This window comes from Myotis brandtii, unplaced genomic scaffold (genome assembly GCF_000412655.1).
Source record: "Myotis brandtii unplaced genomic scaffold, ASM41265v1 scaffold225, whole genome shotgun sequence".
NCBI classification, from domain to species: Eukaryota; Metazoa; Chordata; class Mammalia; order Chiroptera; family Vespertilionidae; genus Myotis; species Myotis brandtii.
In genome coordinates, this window is record NW_005358435.1 from 307,027 (window position 1) to 327,894 (window position 20,868).

A 20,868-nucleotide genomic window follows, 5' to 3' on the forward strand; every position below is an offset into this window, starting at 1 on the left:
CAATCCCTCTTAGTGTATATGGATGGACCGGAAGTTATTGGCAATTCTCTTGGCAGCCAGATGGAGCTAGATGATGCCATGTCAGTAAAAGGGACCACCACTGTTCCTTTCAGAGCCACACAAGAGAAGAGCATCATCCAAATTGAAGGCTACACGCCCTTGGACTGCATGTTCTGCAGTCAGACCTTCACCCACTCTGAAGACCTCAATAAGCACGTGCTGCTGCAGCACCGGCCCATCCTCTGTGAGCCTGCAGTTCTGCGTGTGGAAGCAGAGTATCTCAGCCCTCTAGATAAAGGCCAGGTGCGAACAGAACCCCCCAAGGACAAGAGTGGCAAAGAGAATGAAGACCTGAGCTGTGAAGTGTGTGGGCAGACGTTCAGAGTTGCGTTTGACGTGGAGATCCACATGAAGAAACACAAGGACTCTTTCACCTATGGGTGTCACGTGTGTGGACGGAGGTTCAAGGAGCCCTGGTTTCTGAAGAACCACATGCGAACACACAACGGCAAGTCGGGGGCCAAGGGCAAGCTGCAGCAGGGCTTGGAAAGCCCGGTCACCATCAACGAGGTTGTCCAGGAGCAGGCTGCAGACAGCATCTCCTCTCTTTTCAAGATGTGCATGGTTTGTGGCTTCCTATTTCCAAATATAGAAAGTCTAATTGATCACAGGAAGATGCACACCAAAGACACGGCTTCCGGTGACAGCAGTCCTCAGGCAGACTCTCAGCAGACGGGGATGCCAGCCCCTAGACACGAGTTCCTGCAGTTCTTAAACCTCAGACACAAAGCTCACCCTGAAACCGTGAAGCAGCCCACCAGATGGATACCTCAGCTCGACCCATTCACCACCTACCAGGCCTGGCAGCTGGCCACCAAGGGCAAAGTCGCCGTCTGCCGGGAGGTGAAGGAGCAGCCCGGGCAGGAAGGGAGCACCGACAACGATGATTCGGACAAAGAAGAGCTTGGAGAAATCTGGAACGGGAGTAAAAGCCATCCTGAAGGTTCTGGAAAGTCCAGATCCAATAAGAGCGGTTGTACAGGCCTAGCACAAGATAAAGAGAAGCCTAGACATGCCAACGGTGAAGTGCCTTCTGGGGATGCGGACCCCAAGTTGTCCAGTAAGAGTGAGAAGCCCACGCATTGCTCTGAGTGTGGCAAAGTGTTCAGAACCTACCACCAGCTGGTTCTGCACTCGAGAGTCCACAAGAAGGACCGGAGGACAGATGCCGAGTCACCCACCATGTCTGTGGACGGCCGGCAGCTGAGGACGTGTTCTCCAGACCTAGCCGGCACCCTGGATGAAAACGGAGCCACAGATCGAGAAGGAGGCTCTGAAGATGGATCCGAGGACGGACTTCCCGAAGGCCTCCATCTGGGTAAGCTGCGTGCTGGGCGCGGCCCTCTGAGGGCACGGTCAGCTCAGGGTCTGGGCAGCTCAGGGTCCGGGGCCTTGGAGTCCAGGCTATTGGGATACCACCCTGTCGAAAGTCACTTGACCCCCTCTGGGTTGAGTTAAAAGGCCTATCTATCAAGGTTTCTTCCTGTTCTGAAAGTTCTGGGATTTTATATTTTGCTAATAAAGGACACATTATTTACCTTGTGCATCAGCCTAAAGTGATGCTTCTTAAGTAGGGTGTTTTGCCCCAGAGCAGTGGTCGCCAACCTATCGGACCTCACGGATCACCGGTTGGTGACCGCTGCCCCAGAGGACATCTGGCAGTGTCTGGAGACATTTTTGGTTGGCACAACTGTGTGGGGGTGTGTGCTGCTGGCACCCAGTGGGTGGAGGCCAGGTACGCTGCTAAACATCCCCCAGTGCACAGATGGCCCCACAACAGAGAATGATCCTCCCAAACTCAGTAGCTCAGGGTTGAGACCCTGGCTTTTGCTTAACTTTTTTTTGGCATTCCTGATCTTACCTATAAAAATAAGATACCCTTATGCGTAAACTTCCCTATCTGTCAAGGCCCAGCTCTCATATGTTTATTGCAAATGGATTTCCAGTGGTGACAAGGCACTAGGAATGATGGGTAACCAGAGTGAGAATACTGCTGTTAGAGACACCACTTGGTGTGCCTGGTATCCCGTCCTTTGTGTCTGGGGGTAGTGTTCATTAAGTTACCTCAGAAATAAATGTGTCTGTAAAATACAGGGCATGTGAACACACCAAAGGGGTTCTCAAGCAATCTCATTTGCTCTGCCAAGTTTCTACTGTGCTAATGACATTTATTATGGGAACCGGAAGCTGCTATTGAAGGCTGGTTAACAGGTTGCTGGATTCCCAGTGGACGCTAGCCAGGGCAGAGGACTCCACCTGTGGGGAGTCTTGTCCACCCTCTCCTCTCCCAGAGCTTCTCATCCATTTGATCATATTTTGCTTGAATAAAGAATTCTGCTGCTGGAAAGCAGTTATAAAACCCAGCAAGTGGATAATGAGAACATGAGTTAGTTTTAGAGAAACGTTATCATTTAGAAAAGTGTTTTCGGTTAAAACAAATGCTGCCTTTTGTTGTAACTTGACTGGATGTCTGTAAGAGGTCTGCGCGTGAGACCCAAGATGAGTTTGACCAGATAATACATGGGACTTGCCATCCTCTTTTAAGCCTGTGCCCGGTTGTTTTTCTGATCACGTGGTAGATGTGAGAGCCGTGGTTTTCATGTCAGATATTTAGACTGCTTTGAGTTTCCTGGGATGCAGGAAACCTAGCACTTAGAGAACTACCATCTTCAGTGTTCAGAAGTCCAGAAAATACATTATGGTGTCTTAGTGACATCATAAAAAACTTTAAACCCAGCCCTCTAGTCTTTTAGGTGGCATCTTTCAGAGTCGGTTCTGTTCAGGGCCATGTGATCATTGGGAAATAATGAGGCTCTAGAGATGCCCCAAAGCTCCGAGAGGAATGAAATGGCCTGTCCATGTTCTGCCAGCAGGTGGTGTGGGCAGAAGAACCTGGTGGAATGTCAGTCAGTGTGGCTAAGTGGTTGAGCATGAACCAGGAGGTCACAGTTCAGTTCCCGATCAGGGCATGGGTTGTGGGCTCGATCCTCAGTAGAGGGCATGTAGGAGGCAGCCAATCAGTGATTCTCTCTCAGTTGATGTTTCTACCTATCTCTCCCTCTCCTTCCCTTCTCTGAAATCAATAACATATTTTAAAAATTTTAATTAAAAAAAAAAAAAGAACCTGATGGAAAACTTGGGCTTGGTCGTCGGGCAACTAGAATACCCATTATAGCTGGGAGCGCCAAGACCCGGGTTTAGTCTGGTTCTGCCACTGCATTGTTTTGTGACCGATTATGTGTTGCTTAACCTTTCTTTGCCCTGATTTCCCTGTTTGTGAAATTGGTTCATCGAAATTTTCCTTGTCTTTCACCTCTCAAGGATGATTTCCACAGCTTGCCTATAAAAAGTTCAGTCCTTAAAGGACAGCACTGTAAAATCAAAGGTGATGCTAAAAAGAGCAGGAACCAGGTAGATGTGGACATTTCATGTCCTTTCTGTTAGAACAAAGGCATTGCCTAACCTTTTGGATCTGATGCAACATACCATAAATCCTGACACATAGTTGGAAGTAGGAAATTGCGATTAAGGTACCAACCCAGCAACAGACTCGGCTAGTTGAGTGTGATTGTAAGGAGAGCTGGGTGTTCTGTATGCGGGGAATTGTTTTTCCTAGATTTATGAGGCTGGGGCAAAAGTAGGTTTGCAGTTGTGAGTGTGTGACAGACTTTATTCTTGTATTTATTAATTACTGTATTTTCCATTTGAACAACTGTAAACCTACTTTTGCCCTGCTCTGTATTCTGATGATGCCTTCTGGTCTAGATTGAGTTTACTATAATTTATTATCAACCTGGCTTTCTTTAGATTTATTTATTTTTTTGTTGTTTTAATATGAGAAGAATGGAGAAGAGAGAGAGGGAAACATCAATGATGAGAGAGAATCATTGATCAGCTGCCTCCTGCACGCCCCACATGGGGGATTGAACCCACAACCTGGGCATGTGCCCTGACCGGGAATAGAACTGTGACCTCCTGGTTCACAGGTCGACATTCAACTAGTAAGCCACACCGGCTGGGCATAGATTTACCTTTAAGAAGATCCAAAAGCGAAGTAAATAATTCATTACAAGTTTTTTTCCAGCTTTTAGAAGTGGGTTTAATAATAGTTCCTGTGATTACTTTTTAAAGTCCTTGTGGCACCTTTTTTTAGATCCAGGGTTGTCTCTGCCATGTTAGCACATGTAGAGGTGTTCAGAGGTTAAGCGGTGGACACATTTTCCTCAGGGGAACTTAGGGTGACGGAGTGTACGGTCCTGTCTTTATTGTACCTGGAGGCTGACTGAGGGTTGGCTTGTAAGCTGCTTTTTAAAATCAGTGAGCTATAAGTAATCGAGAATGTGAAATGTGGAAGGAGCAGGGGAGAGAGAAGCCTTTTAGCTGGAAATAAGTTTTTCAAGGCAAAATGACCAGTTTAGTTATGCTAAATTTTAATAGCTGTCCCACTCATCACATTGTAATGTTCATAGGATGAGCTCTACAACAAGAGGACATTGAGCTAAAACTTAACCACTCATTTCTGGGGGAGCAGGTATTTTTACTGCAGCATATCTAATTGTCTTTTGGAGGGCTGGCGTGATGTTTAACGATCCTTTAATTATGTGTCCCCAGTTGACCTTTGCTCTGTTGCCTGTAAGATACACTGTCCTGATCATCCTGTCCAGATTGAAGTGTAAAGTTTAACGCATTGTAATTGAGGACAGGTTTGATTTGTCAGCTAGATTGGGGCCGTGTGTGCTGTGGACAATACAATCTGCTTTCCAGAACGTTGCTAAGTGTTGACAAACTTTCCTAGGTGGTTGCTGGTGCCAAACCTTTTATTTTCTGTGAAGATTAAGTTGTGCTTGCTACCCTCTAGTGGTAACGTGCCCAATCTTAAGATAAAAGTCTACTTTCCCCGGTGGTTGGGAAAATTGGTGATTTATATTGGCTCAGTTTTCTAAATTAGACTTGCTCTGAAGAAGCTGGTTGTTCCAGCCATTTGTGTAGGTCCGGCTCCAGCTGGCCTGATCCTGCTCGTTCTGCCACGTGGAGAGTGCTGCCTGCGCATCTGGCTGTCAATGATCTTTCCCTGATTAGCAAATGGAAAACTCAGTCTTTTTTTTAAAAATACATTTTTATTGATTTCAGAGAAGAAGGGAGAGGGAGAGAGAGAGAAACATCAGTGATGAGAGAGAATCATTGATCGGCTGCCTCCTGCACACCTCACACTGGAGATTGAGCTTGCAACCTGGGCATGTGCCCCGACCAGGAATTGAACTGTGACGTCCTGGTTCCTAGGTCGATGCTCAATCACTGAGTCACGCCAGCTGCGCAGAAAACTCAGTCTTTAACAGCAAACTGCTGCAGTCCAAAAACCCATCCCAAACAAACAAAAAAACTAAACACGCGCATGATATAAAACTGCAGACAGCCTCAAAACATTTGGTGTGTTTTTAGCCTTTTTGGTTTACCCAACACTAATATAAAAGTTATTGTATGCTTTTTGAAAAATGTTTCTATCAAGACAATTTCAGTCAACTCGGCTTATTGATGTACTTGAGCTGTCTTTTTACATATTTTTGTTTCTGCTTTCAGATAAAAATGATGATGGAGGCAAAATAAAGCATCTGACATCCTCAAGAGAATGTAGTTACTGTGGAAAGTTTTTCCGTTCAAATTATTACCTCAATATTCATCTCAGAACGCATACAGGTAAGGAACTTTTTAGATTTTCTTAAAGGATGTATTAATCAAAAGAATTACAATGTGCTTTGTGTCCGATTTTTGTTGCTGTTCAGATAATCTGGTAGGTCCTTGGACTAGTTTAAGAATAAATGTGTAGCATGCAAGTTGCAGCTGTCATGTTAATACTTTCAGTATCATTGTAACTTGAACTATAGTTCCTATTTTGAAATTAGTTTCCTGTTTAGTTTCTGATTACCGTATTCTCTCATTTTCAAACCTCTTTCATGTGTTTTTAAAAAATTTTATTTATTGATTGCTTTTAGAGAAGCATTGATTTGTTACTTCACTTATTGATGCATTCTTTTACTTTTAAATTGAATTTGTTGGGTGACATTGGTTAATAAAATTATAGGTTTCAGGTATACAATTCTACAACACATCATCTGTATATTGTATATATATTTAACATCCCAAGTCAAGTCTCCTTCCATCACCACTGTTCCCCCTTTACCTTCTACCTCCCCATTCCCTTCCCTCTGGCAATCACCTTCCTATTGACATTGGTTGATTCTTGTATGTGCCCTTTCTGGGGATCGAAACTTGAAACCTTGGCAAAGTTATCAGGACAATGCTCTAACCAATGAGCTACCCAGCCAGGGCCTTTAATGTATTTTAAGGTCACAGCTTCTATTTTTATAGTGTAGAATGAAACGGGAATATATTTTACAGTTTTTTCTTTAGATTATAGAAGCAGTTGTAACAGTGGGTAGGAAGCTGCATGCACTTGAATTTCATCTCTTCCTCTCACTAGCTATGCAACTTTGGTCAAATGATTGACCTGTTCTGAGCCCCTGTTTTCTGAGCTGTAGAGATGGGATAATAATATTCACTTCCATAGGGCTATTATGAAGGTTAGAGAAGTATAAAATGTTGCTATTTTATTTTAAAAATTAAGACGTATTCACATGTTCAAATACTCAGTGTAGTAAGCGTGATAAAGCAAACACCTCATGAGGACCCCTGGATATGAAGATTAGTAGATGGAGAGGGAAAAGGAAAGAGCCCTGTATTCTGTGTGATAAAGATCTCTTTTGATTTTTTCCTAAACTTCTGTAATACGGTAGTGTTTCTTGTTTTAGGTGAAAAACCATACAAATGTGAATTTTGTGACTATGCTGCAGCCCAGAAGACCTCTCTACGGTATCACTTGGAGAGACACCACAAAGATAAGCAGGTCGATGTGGCCGCTGAGGTCAAGAGCGAAGGGAAAAACCAGGAAACGGAAGATGTACTACTCATCGACGACAGTGCGCAAACCAGAAATTTGAAAAGATTTTTCGATGGTGCCAAAGATGTGAAAGGCAGCCCACCTGCCAAGCAACCTAAGGGGATGGCCCCTGCCTTTCAGAATGTTCTGGGCAGCGCTGTCCTCTTGCCAGTACACAAAGATACTCAGGATTTCAATAAAAATGCAACTGAAGGTAGTGCTGATCAGCTAGGCAGACACCCAGCCCCTGCTTATTTGGACGTGTTAAAGAAGAGACCAGCGCCCGAAGCTCAGGCTATCAACCTCGCTCACAGAGCAGAAGTGGCTGCTCCGCCTCATCCTCACCCAGCCGCCACTGCCGCCCACAAGGCCGAGGTTGGCCTCAAAGAGAAGGCAGAGGTGGCAGCAGACAGCAGAGTGAAGCCCAGCATGGACTGTCAAGAGAAACCTTTAAATTTATCCCTCGGGGCGCTTCACAGTTGCCCGGCAATTTCTTTGAGCAAGAGTTTAATCCCAAGTATCACCTGCCCATTTTGTACTTTCAAGACCTTTTATCCAGAAGTTTTAATGATGCATCAGAGACTGGAGCATAAATACAATCCCGACGGTCACAAAAACTGTAGAAACAAGTCTTGGCTTAGAAACAGACGCACTGGCTGTCCACCAGCTCTACTGGGAAAAAGTTTCCCCAAGCCCTAGCGTTTCCCCAAGCCCAAGCCCAAGCCCAAGCCTGCCTTCCCAGCCCAGTCCAAGACCCTGCCGTCCGAGAAGGGGAAGCCGGGTCCCGCAGGGCCAGGCAAGGCCCCTCTGGCCTCAGGGACTGACTCTAGCACTTTAGCCCCCAGTAACCTGAAGTCGCACAGGCCACAGCCCAGCATCGGGGCGCAGGGGGCTTCAGCCGCCAGGCAGCAGCCCTCGGAGATGTTTTCTAAAAGTGGAGTTTCTCCTGCTCCGGAGAAGACCAAAAGGCCAGAGACAAAGTTTAAAGCCCCGGTGGTCTCCGTGTCCCAGCCCTCCAGCAGCAGCACCATCAATGGCTCGGCCGACTTCTCGGCCAAGCACGACGGCCTGTGGGCGCCCCCGGGAAGAGACTACTTCTATGGCCGCAGCGTAGGTGTTGCCAGCCTGGAGCTCGGAGAGCCGCTTCCCAAGCGGCCGAAAGCCGGGCCTGTGGTCCTGGATGCGGAGCAGCCTGGGCCCCACTACCGAAGGGTCCATGACCTGCCCAAGTACCAGGTGGGCCGAGGAACCACAAGGCTGCTGCCCCAGGAGTACGCGTGCCCGCCGCCAACGGTGCTGCCCTCCAAGCCGAGGTTCCTGGCATCAGGCGAGATCGACTCTGCCAATGTGCTGACCTTACACAAGCCCTACGGCGGGCCCGGGTCGCTCTACACGTGCACACCTGCGGGCTCTGCGGCTGGCGCTGCGCTGGAAGGTACTGCCCAGCCAGGTTCAGCTGTGCATTCTTGTGGGGGTTCCTCCCGGGGACAGAGTAGGGAGGGGGTGCCTGACAGCGGGGTGTTCCTAGGTTTGGCCATGGTTTGTGATCCCCAAAGCTCAGCCCTCCAGGGTATGGTCTTATTCCTGAATATTGACTTTCTCTTGCTGATTTAATCTTTCTACCTTGTGGGGGTGATAATCAGAAAGGCTGTTGAGGAACCCTGACCTGACCCTCTCCTGCTCTGAAATCTCAGGTGCCATTTAGCCCTGGTCACCTCCCCCCATCAGGTCTTTTCCTCCCACAGATGTGGTGTGCCCAGCACTCACGCCCAACCTACCCTGGGATTTGAGATTTGGGGAACTTCTGCCCACATCTTACCACCCCTCCTAGGCTGTCAGCTCCTTTAGAGTGGAGCACGCATCTTGGAGAACTTGAATTGCCTGCAGCCCTCACGTGCCCCCACAAGGGAGGCCAGGGGTAGGGAGTAAATGCTACCTGACGACCTTGACCTGTCAGGAGCAGACCCTGTGCGAACTGCTCTTAAACAATCTTTTGAGCTGTTTTGATGTCAGGACTAATAGAATTATACTGCCTACTTAGTCCTTGGGAAATACTAAGAGAATTTCAAAAGTGCCAGTACTTCCCCATATATGTCAGTTGTTAGCTTGTAGATAACTCGTGCTCTCCCCATGGGAGTGTGTTCAAAGCCTCGGCTTCCTTTTGGCAGCGCTTCGCAGGGGTGTCTGCCTGTGAAAGGGTAGATGAGAGTGTCCTGGGCCTGTCCCGCTCGGCAGACTGGGTGAAACCATCTCACCCTCCTGCAGAATGTAAGCTCAGTGCTTACTAATGTCAGATTATGGATTGTGTATGGTGACAGTACCCATCAGGGGTAGCTTGATGTGAATTGATCGCTAATTAAAAAACAATTGCTTTCCACACTCCAATGATTTTAAAAGTTGCGATGAAATATTAATTTTTGTTGCCTTTTGATTAAATGCGCCCATTTTCCCCCCTTGCACTTAAAGCGGACATGAGTCAAAACTTCGTCTTTACTTGATGAGAAGATACATGTTGCAAGTAGAGTCCTTTTTTAAATGAGTGGTTTTCTCTTCCACGGTTTTGGTTCTTGATGGATTTAGGTTGAAAGTATCTTATGCTGCCTTTTTTTCTTCTGGCTTTTTCGTTCTTTCTACAACAGCCAGGACTTTGAGGATTTAGCTTTAGTGACCTAAGATCCTGTGGTAACACATGTCCTCCTGGCTCTTAAAGATGCAACGGACTGGTGGGCTCCGACCACATTATCAGTTAGGAATTTAGAAAATTGACCTCTGACAGCCCACCCACAGCTTACCTAATGGCTTAAACTGAATTCTAAATGCCCTTTTACACTTTTTTTTTCAATCAGGAAAAAGGCCTGTGTCTTATCAACACTTATCTAGCAGCATGCTTCAAAAGAGAAACTATGAGAATTTTATTGGGAATGCACATTATCGGCCAAATGACAAGAAAACTTGATTTCCTATTTTGGGGAAGAAAGGTGAGCGTATATATAATGTATTGATTTTGTTTAATTGAAAATAAGCCATCTAGCTTAGCCAGTATAATAGAAAGTAAAATTGCTTTTCATTTTCATTTAGATTTTTTTTAGGTGTTTTATTAAAACTTAGAGTGCCCAGGAGAGAAACAGTAAGATAGCAACTGAAAGTTAGTAAGCAGTTACTTTGTGGTAGGCATTGAATGTTTTATAAACATGGTTTTATTTCATCCTTCTTCCAGCAGGTGGCGGTAGGTCAGGCATCAGCAGACTGTGTTCTCTGCTTGTTTTTGTCAGTACAGTTTATTGGCACCAGGCCATGGTATTGTCTGTGGCTGCAGAGTTGGGTAGTTGTGAGTGGAACAGATTATTACTGACAGATTACTTGCACTGTGCACTACAGCCCATCAGTAACAGTACAGGCTGACTGTCCTGTCTGTCCAGCACTGGCCTTTTTCTGCAACCTCCAGACTTTTAGAGAGAGGAAGGGGGGCCGGGGGGAGGAAAGGAGGGAGGAGGGACGATAGAGAGGAGGAGAGGGAGAAACATTGATGTGAGAAAGAAACATGGATCGGTTACCTCCAGTATGCACCCCAACCAACTGGGACTGATCCTGCAATCTGGGCATGTGTCCTGATAGGGAATCAAACTGGTATCCTTTCGGCACATGGGAGGATGTTCAACCAACCGAGCCACAGTGGCCAAGGCCCTGCACCCTCTTGTCAAACAACCTTTCTGATACTTCAGGACCAGCTCACATACCATTTCTGCAAATGTTTGCAGAGAGCCAGGCTGCTTCCCCAGGTGTTTGCCTCTGCCAGTGTGGTTCATGCCCTTTTCCACCCGTCTTACCTAGATGTCTGACTCCCACCACTAGCTGAGCTCCAGAGGGGAGTCCTTCGTCCAATGCCTAGCCCATAGCCGGGACTGTCATTGATAACTAGATAGATGTTGAACAGATAATGTTACAAACTTTTTATGTACCTTCTTGTGGACGGAGGTTACTCTGAGTCACTTGTTTTGTTAATGACTCCTGGTCTGTCCATACATTTTCCTCTCAAACGGTAGAAACTTGCAGAGTTTGTTGGAGTGGCAACTGGCTTTGCAGACTGAATTCACTGATGTGAACTGTGAGTCTTGGTTCATTCCTCTCCGCCGAATCAGTGAAATAAATACCAATGACCATGGAAGTTGTGTGGCTTTATCTGTCTATTTGTCTGTCTCCCGCTACTTCCACTGCAGAGTTCAAGCTCCAGCGCACACGCAGGGCTCGAGCTCTGTGGTTCTGTTGGTTTGGTGCACTTAGGGTTGTTGTTTAAACCCGCCTTCCGTTTTATCGCAGTCACTCTTTACACCTTTGTTCCCCTCAGGTCTTGATGGATGTGTGCTCCATGAAGTTGAGTCAGTTCATCCTTCGAGAAAGTGAGCGGTGAAAGCTACTGAAATAAGCTGTGACTGTACTGTACATACGCGCAAGGAACACTACGTGCTGCAAAGTGGTTCTGTTAACTTTTGTACCAAATAGCAATAAAAACTATAGTTGGAACAGTTGAGTTGTAAAAAAATAAAGGGTGTTGGATTTTGTCAAATCCTTTTTCTGTGTTTATTGATATGTCATGTGGTTTATATCTTTCAGTTTGTTTATGTGATGTATCACATTTATGGATATTGTATCAGCCTTGCATTCCTGGAATAAATCCCACATGGCCCTGGTGTATGATCTTTCTAATGTATTGTTGAATCTGATTTGCTAGAATTTTGTTGAGGATTATAGCATCTATGTTCATCAATGATATTGGCCTGCAATTCTCTTACTTTGTAGTGTCCTTATCAGGTTTTGAGATTAGGGTAATCCTGGCCTCATAGAAAGAGCTTGGAAGTTTTCCTTCTTTCTGAAATTAATGCTTGCACCTCAGGTAAAATCTGTACATATATAAGTTGTACCTGCTTGTTTCAATACCCTGTGCATCCTTTCCTCATGTAGCTCCTCACTCTGAGCAGTTCCTGCTATTTGTGCTCTTCCATTTAAGATGTACGTTTTAAATTTTTTGATGATTTGTATTATGTTAAATTGTCCGCAGTCTGTTGTCTTAAAATTTGTTAATGGAAGTATTGACCCTCTGTGAATATTTCTGTGTATGTCGAGGTCAGCTACTCTGATTTGGTGCCCTTTTATCACAGATGTCACGGTGTCGCTGAGGAGGAGCCCCTCCACAGTCCCCTCGGGGGAGTGGGTGTCTGCAGGGCAGCGATTCCTCTCTCAGCAGCCAGCTGCCAGCACACACCAAAGTGGAGCTACTCAAATTAGTCTCTTCTCAAATGAATCATTTTTGTTGGAAAATTCAGTTTTTTTAGGTGTTTGCTTAAATTAGTAGATAAAAAATGAAACGCTAAATTATACATGATGCAGATATTGGAAGCAATTTTCAAGGAAATTAAAGTTTGGGGGAAATTTTTAGGTTTGTATTGGAAGTCAGTGCGTCTGCATTGGGGTCAACAGTGGGCATATTCAGACACGTTGGTTCTGAATAAGAACTTCTGGCCCGAGCCTTCTGGTAACCGGGGAAGAAGTGGCCTGCTTCTAGACTTCGGTTGTCTTCCCATTTTTGATTTTAAAGCAACAGCGTTTTCTCAGTACACATGCAATTTGGGTTTTAAAGAGAATAGAGCCACCAGTTGGCCGACTGGATGTTTTAAATTCCCACCCCTTAATTTGCAGTTTGTAGCTGAGTTCTCCAGCAGCCCCTGGGTTTAACATTTTACTCAGAAAACTGTTTGAAAAATAATTTTGCACTGTTAATGTTTCTTGTCTTAAGGGTAAAGTCCTAAAAGAATCTTGATTTTTTTTTTGGTTTATTTTGTTTTCATTATGCAAAGTGAACGAGAAGTCTTAACTCCCGTGTGACAGGGAGACCGGCCTGAGATCAGTCTGTTGGCCTTGCAGCGAAGTGCTTCGTATCAGGAAAGCGTACACTATTAACCCCTTTTCCTGTTCACAAGCTGAGCCATATGTACATAATCTAGATTTTTGTTTCCATAGTTTTGCACTTTTATAGCCTATTTTTGAAGATTAACACATTTGTGAAGATGATTGACTTGATCATTGCTAATCTGATGAGTGTTACAGAAAGCTTGTTCTGACTATAAGTGTAAATCTTAAAGGGGATACATCATAGTAGAGGGCTGAAACTTAAACCTTTATTTAAAAAAATCACCAAATCTATGTGAAAACGAGTCAGTTGGTGTTATGCTGAAATTATGGGGGTTTTCATATTTCTCCTTCCTAACCACATTTCTAAAAGTATAAAAATACCAGTTTTTTTTTTCTTTTTCACAGCCCTTGTATTCCAAAATATGTTGTTGTTATTATTTTTGTCCATCAGTATTAACTATTGGGATACTACTGGTTTTGTATGTTTTTTTCCTTTGGGACAACAGTACATATAATAGAGGTACAATCTGTTGGATTTTTGTTTATGTATTTATTTCATTCCAGTTTGATTTATTTTAATTGTCGATACTTAAGTTGTCAAACAGTAGATGTTACTTGTTTTATTTATGATATATTTCAGCTTAAAGTTATGTTATTATATGTGGATGTAAATATAGATTTGGTGTTTTGCAGTCTTGGTTTCTGGTCTTTATTGTGTTCGGTTTCTGATTTTGTTTCACTTAACTATTTATAAACAATTTTAAACAGACACGATAGTAGCGAGATTAGTATAATGACTACCCTCATCCTGAGCAACATTTTGTGTCTTTCTGCGCCTCCCTGCCCGTCTCCCCCCAGCTTTCTAAAGCAAATCTCAGACTGATTTAATTTCATCCCTAAAACAGCGCTTTTTATGATCACGTGGCTGAATGGCCAAGGCTCCTTGAGCCGGCTGCCATCTCACAGCTCATAGGTTCACTCAGGGTCCAAACAAAAGTTTAGCTGGTCTGACCCCCCTGGGCGACATTTCATTGAAGAAACTGGGTCCTTGGTCCTACGCATTCTTGTTTGGGTTTCTTGCATACTTGCGTGTGGTTTCCTCTAACCTGTTTCTCCAGCCTCTGTATCCTATGAACTGGTCACTTCAGCTAGAGGTTTAAGGTAGACTGGAGCTCAGATTGGGGGGAGGGGCTATGGACTTCTATAGCGTCACCACTGGACACATATAGCACGGGGGCTTTCCAACCAGTAGTGATAAGTTGGACTGGTGGGTTCAGAAGTCCCAGTGAGCAACCTGCATCGAGTTTTCCCATCAACCTTCCTCCTTTGGGTTTTAGCAACCCTCGAACGTTGGGAATGTTACACAAGGTGATTTTGTAATAAAGTCTGTCATTCCTTACGCATTTGTGAGTTGGACTCCTGTGAAGACCTCACTGTGATTTGGTTCCCCTGACAGCTTAAACGTAAAGGAGTCACCAGATTGGGGACCAACCAGCATCTTCCAGACACGACTGCCAGATGAACTTTTGACGCTCAGTCTCCTGTCTCTGGCCAACAGGCTCCTCTAAGTTGGCTCTGTGTTTGAGTTTGAGACAACGGTCTGAAGGCTTCTTAGCTTTTTGCTATGAGACTTTCTGGGTTCATCCTGAACACTTGAGATGCAGACCTGGAGACATTTTCCACGGACCCTGGGTTCCATTGATGGGAAATGGTGATTGCAAACAGTCATCTGGGGAGAAGGGGTGCATCATCGGGTTGCTTCAGCTCCGGAGCTGAAATATGTATTTTCTTTCATAAAAATACCTCAGCTCTGCTGGTTTTGCTCGGTTGGTTAGGCATCATCCCCATACACCAGGAGGTCACTGGGTTGCAGGCTTGATCCCCCAGGAGAGGGTGTGCAGGAGGCAGCCAATCTGTTTCTCTCCCTCTCTCTCTGAAATAACATTTACTGAAGGAAAATACCGCTTTAAGATGATGCTTTTTTTGTTGTTAATTCTCACCTGAGAATATTTTTCCCTTGATATTTTAGGGGAGGGAGAGACAGAAACAGACACATCTTGATTTCATATTTTGTTTTTCTGAAACCGGGGGAGGGAGAGACAGAAATGTCAATGTAAGAGACACATCTTGATTTCATATTTTGTTTTTCTGAAACCCTGGGTTTCTGATATTAACATGATAACCTACTTTACTAAAGGGTGTCCCAAAATTCACGTAAGAAGTAATTTTGATAGAAAACACAGGTTTATAATTAAAAATGGTAAATTTTTTTATTGATTCATAAAGTATACAGTATGGGGTTATATATGGAATAGCACATCTGGTAAATGGCCTCCATGGCTTTGCTGGCACATACGCAAAGCCATAATTGGTACTTGGTAATGATCAAATTGAAGGGATTGAAATCAAAGGGCAACAGATATTAGAATCTGATTCAATAAACCAAGTAAAATTAGGCTTTTATTTTTTGTTGTTAATGCTCACGCAAAATTCAAATCTTGCATGAATTTTGGGACACCCTTTATATGTAACAAATCCTGATGCTGTTATTATTGATAACATGATTACATAAATGAAGTTTTCAAAAAAATTTTTTTATATAGTTTTACTTGTTTATAGCAATGGTTCTCAACTGTGGCCCCAGACTGGCAAATCATCACCATGGGAATTGGGTAGGAGTGCAGGTTATCAGGCTCGGCCCAGGCCTGCTGAACCAGGAGCCTGGGGTGGGGCCAGTGTTATCGAGTCTGCTCAGGGGGTCCCCCTCGGGGACAGTCGTGGTAGAGAGTGAAATGACCTGGGAGGTATGGCAAGGTCAGATTCATTGCTTTCCATCTTTAGACACTGCTTTACCTCCCCCTCCTTTTTCAATATAATCTTGTTACGTAAAACATGCTTTCACAGTCAAACTCTAAAACCAGGCGTATTCAGGGATGTCTAGCTCTCCATCCCCTCACCCTGTTTCCTTCTATAAAGTAACCATTTTTAAAAAAATGTTTTTATTGCTTTTAGTGAGAGAGGAAGGGAGGGAGAGAGAGAAACCTGGATGAAAGAGAATCATGGATCGGCTGCCTCCTGCATAGTCCCTACTGGGGATGGAGCCCAAAACCCGGGCATGTGCCCTGACCGGGAATCAAACTGCGACTTCTTGGTTCCTGGGTAGACCCTCAACCACTGAGCAACACCGGCTGGGCCCAAAAGTTAGTTTTTGATTTATCCTTTCGTTGCTTCTTGCAAGGATAGGTGTATGTGCGGGTCATACCTAGTCCCTGCCCACCTCACGTTAGCACAGCTGACAATGGCTGCTTCATTTTTCCTTGAGGAAAGAGCACACGTTTCTCCTGAAAATCAAATGACTTCCAAAGAATCTCATTGGTTTTGTTTACTCAGCAATAGTCATTGAACTTGTCCTGCGTGCTAGGCGCCTGCTGTTGTGGGACCTGCCTCCCAGGAGCCAAGTTCCGATTCCTCCCCTCACGGAGCTGCCATTCTGATCCCACCCGCGGGGACAGGCTGGGGCAGTCACAGGCGGGGTGGCCAGGCCAGTTTCTAAGCAGAGACCTAAAGGCTTCCCCTCCCCCTTTCTTCTGTTCATGATGGCAGCCACAGACTTGCTTTTCCTTCTGGAAACTTCTAAGGTGCCTTCTTCTGTCAGGAGGTGCTCCTGCTGTTTTGAACCTGGTGACACTTTTATTTTGGATAAGCCACACCTGAGGACTTGTGTGTCCCCTTCCCCCAGGCCTTTCCAGCTCCCCGTCTTTGTTTGGCCTCAGTTTCCTCCTGACACTAGCACTGCCTCCATTGGCCAAGGTGAGCTCCCTGGAGGCAGGGATTTATGTTATCTGTGTATCTCCTGGGCTTCGTGCAGGGCGGTGCACTCCTAATATTTGCTGCTGGGACGGGTGGAAGTCCAGCATTATCTCCGCATAACCTCCTGCCTTTGAGAGTATTTGCTAAGTTACTCCACGGAAGCAGTCCACCTACCCATAGCCAGAAATGGACGGCACCCCCAGCACGCGGCCATTTATTATTCTCTACACACCCCAAGGGGAAGGAGTTTTCCTGACAAGATGGTGAGGGGTGGGCAGGTGTTTTAGAAGAGATGAAGGTGTTTAGGAACTAGAGATGTTTTGCTGGTTGGCTTTTTCCTGGGTGTGTGTGGGTGGGGAGGCTGCTGTGATAATCAGATTACAGGAGATTAGAGATAGAGGCACACCTTACTGTATTCATTTCATCAATACTGCCTGTTGGGTTTTTTTGAGCAAGTTTATCAGGGTCATTTTACCGACAGGCTCATGATGCTTAGCATTTTTTAGCAATGAAGTATTTATTATTATTTATTTTTCATTATGTGTCCTGACTGGGGCTCGAACCTGCAACTTTGGCATATTGGAATGACACTCGAACCAACTGAGCTACCTGACTAGAGCTAAGGTTTTTTTTTTTTTTTTGGTTAATCCTCGTCCCAGGATATTTTTCCATTGATTTTTAGGGAGAGTAGAAGAGAGAGGGAAAGACAGAGAGAAACATAGATGTGAGAGAAACACATCAATTGGTTGCCTCCTGCACAAGCCCCAACCAGGGCCTGGGCCAGGGAGGAGCCTGCAACCGAGGTACATGCCCTTGACCGGGATCGAACCCAGGACTCTGGTCCGCAGGCTGACGCTCTATCCACTGAGCAAAACCGGCTAGGGCTAAAGTATTTTTTAATTAAGGTGTGTACTACGTGCCAGAGACAGCACAGAGGACTTACGTGCAGTATCTTAAGGTGGTGATTTATTCTCACCATTTTACAGATGAGAAAACTGAGGCCCACAGAGGTGAAGTAACTTGCCCAGGGCCAGTAAAGGGGTTGAATGAGATCGGTGCTTTCTACCTATTAGATAGGTAGCTGGCTACAGGTCATATGTGAAAGGTGGATCGTTGTAAAAGGTGGATATTTCGGTGAATTTAGCAGAAGCAGTAAAGTGGATTTGATTACATTTGGAACCCAGCCCTTCTCTGGTCATGAGGAAAGTGACGAGCACAGTACACTTCTGTCCAATTGCATGCGAGAGGGGTGTTCTGGGAGATAGTCAATAATTGAACCCTTTGAATAATTCAAGACTATTTTCCCCAATAGAGCTAACTAACCCACTAGACCACTAGACATTACAATACAGGAAAGTGTTAAATAAACTTTGCCACAAGGTGGCGCTGTTCCAAACAAACATTTACTAGTACTTGTCCCACCAGCTTTGGTATTCAACTACTTGGGACACATTTTCAAAGATAGAACATTTGTGTCATTTCCAATGCTACAGGAAATAGGAGACTCTATGAATGCGATTTTATTGAAATATTTAGAGTTTTTCTAGTTCGACTTACCAGGAGCTGGCCTTTACTTTCATTACCTAATTTGCACTTACTGATTGAAACACTGAAGTGAAATGATACCACTTTCATTTGGTATTGATTTCCGGTAATGCCCCAAGCCCCGCTTTGTTTTTTTGCTGGCTTCTGAGAGAGAGCAGGGAGGATGCTGGGTAAGAAGGTCCAGGCTCAAACCCATTATCCTGGCAAGGAGGGGTCAAGTCCGAATAGAAAAAGAAATTAGCCCTTGGGGGGAGGGAGCCTAGGATTCCAGGTGGGGCCCATCTAGCCTCTCTCTTCCCCTTTCTCGACCACACCCTCCTGCTGGTTCTGTCTCTCCACTTCTCTCTCCTCCACCTCCCAGTCTAAGGTGCCTCCACTGAGAACTTCTGGAATGGGACCCGGCTGGGTGTGGCCTGTGAGCCCTACAGAAAACGAACACAGGGAATGCTCAGACTCACCCAATCGCCCCAAATGGGAATGAAAACGACAGCAAGACAAGCCTTCCTGAACTTCTGTTCAGGCCAAGTTTAACGCAACAAATAACCCTTTGGGTGTGCTGCAGGATAGAAACAATTTTGACTCAGATGTTTTAAGGTACAGAAGGCATGGTATGCAGGCACAATAATACTATTTCGGTACTTTATTAATTAATTTTAATAATGTTTACTGATTTTTTTTGAGAGAGAGAGAGGTATGTGAGGGAGAAATATTGACCGGTTGCTTACCTTAGGCATCCCAGCCAGTTGCAAACTGGCAACAGGCAACCTAGGTGTGTGCTCTGACCGGGAATTGAACCCACAACCTTTCAGTTTATGGGACACTGCTCCACCCAATGGAGCCACACAGGCCCGGGCATCATTTTCTTTTTAAATATTTTTTAAATTTTTATTGTTATTGATGAGAGAGAGAGAGAGAGAGAGAGAGAGAGAGAGAGAGAAACATGGATCGGCTGCCTCCTGTACACACCTCGACTGGGGATGGAACCTGAAACCTGGGTATGTGCCTTGACCAGGAACTGGGCATTGAGCTGGCCACCTTTCAGTTCCAGGGATAATTTGGTTCTTTAAATACATAGGTGCATATGCCTAGGGACAATAGGATGGGTAAGTACACTGTGGTATATTCTTGTACAAAATGGGCTCAGCTGACCTATGCTGTTAGGCATGGCGGGTGGCGTGGAGGTGGGACTGCAGACGTCAGAGGCCTTTGGGGTGTCGGCAATGCTTCATTCTTCCTCCGGGTGCTGGTTTATCTGCGAAAATTCACTGAGATTTGGGCACTTTTATGTACATGTAGATTATACATAAATTTAAAGAAATAGCAGAGGAAGGCACTGGGGAATGCTGGAATATAAAAATCAGAGCAGTCTGGAAATTTCAACTCACAACCTGCCTTTCTGATCGGCACAATTTAATGCTGTTCTCAAAACAGGTAAACTGAGGCTCAGACAGTGCAGCACTGAGGGGCTGGGCGCAAGTGGGTCTGGGCAGGGTGGGGTTCGATGCAGGTGTGGTTGCCCAGAGAGCCTTGGCTCCTCCTGCACATCGGGCCCCTCTCTGGGTTGTATGGTCACAAGACGAAGTGCCCATTTGTGAAGCTGGCTACAGGTGGACTCTCTCTTGCAAGACTGAGTTCCATGAGGGCAGGGCAGGCTCATCCACTCACTCACTCATTTATTTGAGGGCCTATTGTGAAAATATAAAAGTTTTTGGCCTTTATGGGGCAATAAATAAGTATATTATACAGGATGTCAGAACTCATCCGAACTATGTAGAAAAGAGACTGGTGAGGAGAATCAGGAGGTCAGGTCGGGGGTAAGAGGGGGGAGGGCAATAAAAAATACGATGGTTTGGACAAAGACTTGAAGCAGGTGAGAGAGTGAGCCAAGTGGTCATTTGGACAGAAACATTCCAGGCAAAGGAAACAGTAGGTGCAAAGGTCTGGATTACTCACCAGCGAGAAGGTGCGGGTGGCTGGCGGGCCAGGTGGCAGAGGAAAGGACATGGGGCCTTGCCGGGCCATTGGGAGGATCTTGGCTTTTGCTCTGAGTGTGATGGGAGCCATGGGGGGTGGGGGCCAACATGATTGGACTTAGTCACAGCTGAATCCCCAGCTCCTAGTGTGGTCAGACACATGGGTCTTTGAACCATTGATGTTACCTTCAAATGAGGTTGAACATTCATGCAGCAGAGACACGGATGGGGCTGTTCCTCCCCCATGTGGAACTTGATTTTCGTTTTTGGAAGACGCCCCCTGGGAGGAAGGCCAGGAGGGCTTCCTGGAAGAAGTTCCAGCTAATCATTAGAGATTTGCACAAGGAGCCAGGAGGGCTTGCACCTACAACTCCCACCCTGGGAGGTTGAAAGCAGCAAGGCCCACTCAGGCACCACCAGTAGGTGGGGACCACTCAAGTAGTTTTCTGCTGGGAAGGATGTGAAGAGGAGGAAAGGGGCTGGTCACTGGTGAGTGAGTTCACATCATCTTGACCATGAAAAACGCCGCAGTGTGCAACATTAGATAACTTTTGGTTGAACTTGTGTCAAAGTCTCCCTCATTATTATTGGTTAGATTTTTTTAAATTAAATCTTTATTGTTCAGATTATTACATTGGT

At 45.3% G+C, this 20,868-nt stretch overlaps 1 protein-coding gene across 1 annotated transcript; it reads left to right on the forward strand.

Moving 5' to 3' along the window:
* Window positions 1–9: 9 nt before the first annotated feature.
* Window positions 10–11,515, forward strand: ZNF217 (zinc finger protein 217). The gene is given in 5 exon segments (XM_014539660.1): window positions 10–1,378; window positions 5,638–5,754; window positions 6,867–8,429; window positions 9,841–9,972; window positions 11,340–11,515. Coding segments are annotated over 4 exon segments (3,150 nt in total). The 5' UTR covers window positions 10–18; the 3' UTR covers window positions 9,951–9,972; window positions 11,340–11,515.
* The last annotated feature ends 9,353 nt before the right edge of the window (window positions 11,516–20,868 follow it).